The sequence below is a fragment of the Lolium perenne genome, chromosome 7 (genome assembly GCF_019359855.2).
Source record: "Lolium perenne isolate Kyuss_39 chromosome 7, Kyuss_2.0, whole genome shotgun sequence".
Classification (NCBI taxonomy): Eukaryota; Viridiplantae; Streptophyta; class Magnoliopsida; order Poales; family Poaceae; genus Lolium; species Lolium perenne.
Genome location: NC_067250.2, coordinates 207660127 through 207666126, shown reverse-complemented (window position 1 = coordinate 207666126; position 6000 = coordinate 207660127). Strand labels below are relative to the sequence as shown.

The 6000-nt window shown below is 44.0% G+C and overlaps 1 protein-coding gene and 1 long non-coding RNA gene across 2 annotated transcripts in view; one reads left to right on the top strand and one right to left on the bottom strand.

The window, feature by feature from the left end:
• Positions 1-330: 330 nt before the first annotated feature.
• On the bottom strand, positions 331-3548 carry LOC139833203 (uncharacterized). Its single transcript, XR_011748535.1, has 3 exons — positions 2857-3548; positions 2479-2768; positions 331-624 (listed from the first exon to the last, which is right to left on the bottom strand). It is a non-coding gene; the product is annotated as an uncharacterized lncRNA (long non-coding RNA).
• Positions 3549-3711: 163 nt separating this feature from the next.
• Positions 3712-6000, top strand: part of LOC139833829 (uncharacterized) — a 31694-nt gene continuing 29405 nt past the window's right edge. Inside the window, exon 1 of the mRNA XM_071824181.1 lies at positions 3712-3897. Coding sequence (XP_071680282.1) covers positions 3712-3897 — 186 coding nt within the window. The remainder of the gene's footprint in view (positions 3898-6000) is intronic.

Here is a 6000-nt window from a genome sequence, read left to right as displayed (position 1 = left end):
TCGGATCTGGCCATGCCACATCAGATCCTACGTGGCTAGTCTAACAAGCCAAATTATGACAAAATCAAATCGTCGTAATCCAAAATCAGCCAGCCCATTTGAGTGGTCTACATGGGCCAAGCCCATTAATACCAGATTTTTTTTTGTTATATTTCTCTTTTAAGCTTTAGCCTTTTTTCAGTACGTTCATCTCTTGGGTCTTTTTAGCTGTCTTTTTGTCCATTCGGTTTTTGGGCCATAGGCTATTTATATCCACTTTCTTTTTTGGGCCTTGACCTTTTTACTCGCAACTTACCATTTCCTCTTCTCAGATTTTATTTTCCCATGATTTTGCATTGATTAAACAACAAATAGTCAGAACCGAAGAATACATGACATTGTTTTCACAACAGCAACAATTAAGTCTATTACAATATTCACATGGCTTAAATCACATATATGCAGTAAAAACCCAGCAATCAAACACTGCCATCTAAATCTCTCCCAAAGTGAACCCACGGCAGGACAATACTAGTCAAAGCATGAATAAATTAACAACAAAATAACTTCCACACAGCCAGATCTCCAGTTGCTACCAACAAATTAACTTCCACGTAGACCCTTCTTGCAAGTGGCGACCAACACCTGAGAGTTATAAAACAGATTAGTTGGGAACAAAATAAAAAAAACAACTACATCATGCTAATTTCTAGGCAGCCTGTGCACATACATAAATCACAGTAGAACTATCAGTGAATATGTTTTGGTGCAAGATACTGGAAACAGAATCCCCATACAAGGGTAGCTGTACCTAGCTAGATAGTAACAGTTGTGTTTGCACTTGCAAGAAAAAGAAGGAAAATAGGATTACTTCTTCTAGTAACTCCAGGATATAGTAGATTTATATTTTCTATGTTTCCTAGAAACCCAAACTATAAAGGTTTATTAAGCTGATTAGGAATGACAACCAACTAACTTGACAACAAATTAGATAGTAGTTTAAGAAGTTCCATACATAAAAAACTAAACAATGCTAATGAAGCTGCTGAAAAAACTAACGGTTCATTAAATTGGGACAGTGGAAGAAATATTAATAAAGTTAACCCAGTGCATGATAACATAGCTACCATGAAGTAATTCAGTTTATTAATGTATTTTTCACACGATACACATCAAAGCACTAGAATGAATTATGTTAAAAAAAGTAATTGACCATAACTTCTATTTAACACAATTCATTCTCATATAGTTAAGTATCTGAAAGAAGATTGGCATATGATTATTATCTTGCTGAATAATTCATAATCATCTAGCTACTGCAGGGTCATATTGCAAGGACTACTGGACCAATAAGAGCATTTTCTCAAAACTAGGCATGCAAGCAACAGACTGAAATCTGGAATACCCAAATAGCATTGTGTTTTCATTTGTAGATCACAGCATCCTTGTCTCATAAACAACAGAATATATCTCTCGATAGTTTTCATTTGTAGATCACAGAAAACAAGAAATGAAATTAACAAGCATGTCGTAATCAGCATTTCTCAAGATATAATGCAGCTGTGATTCTTCAAGAATACTAAAAGGAAGAACATATCATGTAGTCCGATGACATGTGAGCCCAGATCTGACAAACAACAATACATGCAAGGCAAGATCTGAAGTAATGCTAGATCCTGATCCATACCAAATCAATTAATGTGATTAAAAAATATTAGGTCAGATTAATCATACAAATGCCAGACTTAAGACAGGGCAATGGATAATCTGATAATCTGGCAAGAGCATTTGTTTATGCTACATTTTACTTTATGTATATCATGATGTACACTGTGACAGTAGCCTATATGAACAACACCAAACAGAGGTTTCTAAGACATTGATCCTAGAAAATAGTCAATTAGGGAAGAAAGAATCACAAAATCACAGAAAGGAAAAGACAAACAAGTAGCTTAATCATCCATCTACCTGGGACACTTATGAGCTGTACAGTAGGAAACAAAAGCTATAAATTTGAAATCAACATGACAAGTTACAGGTATTAACTACATACAGAAGAAACTATAGCAAAATGAAACATTCTACTCCTCATTTTCAACTAAAGCAAACAGAAACATTAGGTACTGATTAGCTACACAAATCCGAATAGTATCAAGTTATCTTATATATAACACATGAATACAAATAACTGGAGCAGAAACACGTATTTGACTGGCAGATTCTGGGTAACATCCATCTACTCTACCACCATCTGGGAAATAATGGATGCAGGTTAGCAATCTCCTGGCCCAATTTATCCTAATACCATAAGCTATAGGCAGAGTAGCAAAAAATATCATAAGAAAATGATGTGGGTGGAGCTCGATCAGTATCAGGACTGGATTTGTCCGGAATTGTGTTCACTGCAACTACTCGATACCTGTAGACACATCTCTACAGGTAGACATGATCTTCTCTAGAATATGAATTCGGGTATATGTTGGAGGGAGACGTGCATACCTGACTTAGTGAAGGTTCGGTGGATGGGGTCGTACTTGAAGAAGATCTGGTTCACGTCGTCATCCCAGCTGATGCTGCCCGCGTCCTGGACGGCGGCGAGCCGTCAGGTCGAGGTGTAGCCCGTTCTTCTCGGGAAGGGATACACTCCTGTAGAAACATCTCGAGCGGCTTCAGCCTATAGATCTGGCACCGGAAAAATATGCCACACCGCCGAGCCAGGACGACATCAACGATCGCATCTACTCCCTCCGTTCGGATTAAATTGACGTGAGTTGTACAGAGAAAGTTGCCTACACACGTACATGCCTGGCGTCAATTAATAAAGAACAGAGGTAGTAGATTGTATCTAGATAATGTTTGGTTAGAAGAAGAGGATACCTCTATGGCGGTTCTGGAGAGGCGCCATCGGTCTTCTTCACGGCGGAGGAAGAAGGTCGCGCAACGAGCAAGATCGAGGTCGGGCGCTTCGGCTCCAGATCCGGACCACGCGCAAGGTTGTGGGGCAGCCGGACTTAGGAGCGGTGCCGACGGTATGCTTGACCATGGGTTGGCGTTCGAAGCGACGAGACGGAGCGTGGTGCAGAGAGATGGGCGGCGGCTCGTCTGGAGGAACCGACCGCAATTCTTCCGGATGAGAGTCCATGCCTGGAGTCCGATGAGAGGAGCCGTGCGCCAAGCCGCTTAGAGGGAGGTCGGCGAGGAACTTGAGAAGCCGCGAGAGGCCAGCTTGTTCATTCTCGACGGCGGCCTGTAGGGGGTGCTAGGGTTCGCGCGAGCTACGGTCTCGGGGTCGAGATTGAGAGAAGAGAGTAGCGGATGTAGTAAGGAAAACGCTTCCAATCAGTCGGCCGATCGTGGTCAAAAGATCGGTCGTGGGTCGTGGGTCGCGCAACCCGCACGTGGCTGGGCCCCACCGTCCTTATCCTCTTCATCGTTCTCTCCAACTACCACCGATGGCGCTCCTCCCCCAATCCTCCCGGGGAGCTCCAGATACTCCACCGGCGAGCGCGCCGCCACAACTTCAACCCCGCGAGCGCACCACCCTGCGCCTCCCTCGGCGAGCCCCCGCTCCTCTACCGGCGAGCGCCGCCCCAGCTCCATCCCCGGCGAGCTCTGTGTCCAAGATCCTTCACCGCGAGCGAGCCACCCTGCTCATCCCCCGGCGGTCCCATGCTGCTCCACCGGCGAGTGTGCCGCCCTGCTCCTCCCCAGCGAGCGCGCCGCCCAACGAGCATGCCGCCCTGCTTCTCCCCCGGCGAGCAGCCCCTGCTCCTCCCAGCGAGCGCCCTCCCCATCCCTGACGAGCGTGCTCTCCACCTCCTACTGGCCAGCTACTGCGACCCTCGGTACCACTGTTGTGCTGTCGACGCCGGAGTTCTCGCCGGCGTGGGAGGTACTGGAGGACAGGATATGGGCAAGGTGATATGGGGCGCGGATACCTTTTTTTTGTTGTTTCTGTTATTAATTATTGTTGTAAATATATTATTGATTTATTGTAAATATATTTTTGGTATGAGATTTGTTGTTTTCTGGTTAAAATATGTTGGTGGCTATATTTTGTAAACACCCAGATTACTTGTTGCTTTTCGTTGTTAATTATTGTCGTAAATATGTTTTAAATTTGTTGTAAAGCTATGTTTTGGCATTGGAATATTGTTTTTGCGTTGGAATTGTTGTTTTCCTATTAAACTTGTTGTTAACTTATTTGTTGTAATCATTTATAAATTTAAATAAAATAGTTGTTGATTTTTGTTGTAATCAAATATGTAGCTATCACTTAACCAATTTTTTATAGCGACAAACACATTTTTTTGTTGTTGTAATAGTTTGCAATTTTTGTGGAAATGGATGGCGATTTTTGTTGTAAACCTACATGTAGCAAAATATTTGTTGTTTAAACACTTTATTACTCGTATAATATTACTTTTAAAAAAATTGAACATTTTGTTGTAATACTAAATATTTTTTGTAAACCCTGTAGAGAATAGTTGGTATGACTCGGATCTGCCCTTAGGTGGCACTCTTGGTTTTTGCGTTGGAATTGTTGTTTTCCTATTAAACTTGTTGTTAACTTATTGGGATTTCTATTTTCGTGCCCTCCCTCCCTTAGTTGTGCTCAGTTTTCCCCAGCTCCTTAGTTTTTCCTCAGTTTTCCCCAAGACCTTGTCTGGAACCATCACAGATGTTGTAACGGCCGGTTGCCCGACGGTTGACCGTTATCTTCTGACTAGTGGGGCCACGTAGAGCCCGCAAAGACACGTCAGACCATCCATCTTTGTTTGACCGTAAGCATCGCTGTATCCCTGACCAAAACACGCACGAGTGGGGCTTCGGTATATCGAATGACAAGTGGGTCATGGTGCTGATACAAGGGGCAATACACGGGTAGGAATAGATTTTTAAACGGAGCTCTACAGCTATGACACGGAGGAGGTGGCCTGCGGGGTGCCGAGATGAGATCGACGTTGATACGTCTCCGACGTATCGATAATTTCTTATGTTCCATGCCACATTATTGATGTTATCTACATGTTTTATGCACACTTTATGTCATATTCGTGCATTTTCTGGAACTAACCTATTAACAAGATGCCGAAGTGCCAGTTGCTGTTTTCTGCTGTTTTTTGTTTCAGAAATCCTAGTAAGGAAATATTCTCGGAATTGGACGAAATCAACGCCCAGGGGCCTATTTTTCCACGAAGCTTCCAGAAGTCCGAAGACGAAACGAAGTGGGGCCACAGGGGGGCCAAACCCTAGGGCGGCGCGGCCCCCCCCTTGGCCGCGCCGCCCTGTCATCTGGGGCCCCTGTGCCCCCTCTCGACTTGTCCTTCCGCCTACTTAAAGCCTCCGTGACGAAACCCCCAGTACCGAGAGCCACGATACGGAAAACCTTCCAGAGACGCCGCCAACGCCGATCCCATCTCGGGGGATCCAGGAGATCGCCTCCGGCACCCTGCCGGAGAGGGGAATCATCTCCCGGAGGACTCTACGCCGCCATGGTCGCCTCCGGTGTGATGTGTGAGTAGTCTACCCCTGGACTATGGGTCCATAGCAGTAGCTAGATGGTTGTCTTCTCCCCATTGTGCTATCATTGTCGGATCTTGTGAGCTGCCTATCATGATCAAGATCATCTATATGTAATTCTATATGTTGCGTTTGTTGGGATCCGATGAATAGAGAATACTTGTTATGTTGATTATCAAAGTTATACCTATGTGTTATTTATGATCTTGCATGCTTTCCGTTACTAGTAGATGCTCTGGCCAAGTAGATGCTTGTAACTCCAAGAGGGAGTACTTATGCTCGATAGTGGGTGATGACCCACAAGTATAGGGGGTGTATCGTAGTATCTTCGATAAGTAAGAATGTCGATCCCAACAAGGAGCAGAAGGTGTTGACAAGCAGTTTCGATGAAGGATTCACTGTAAATGCTCACAGACAAGTATTCAGGGGGTTTTGATGTAACAGTTGAATAAAGTACGAGTAAGTAAAGTGCGAGAGTAACAATTGCAGCGAGTGGCC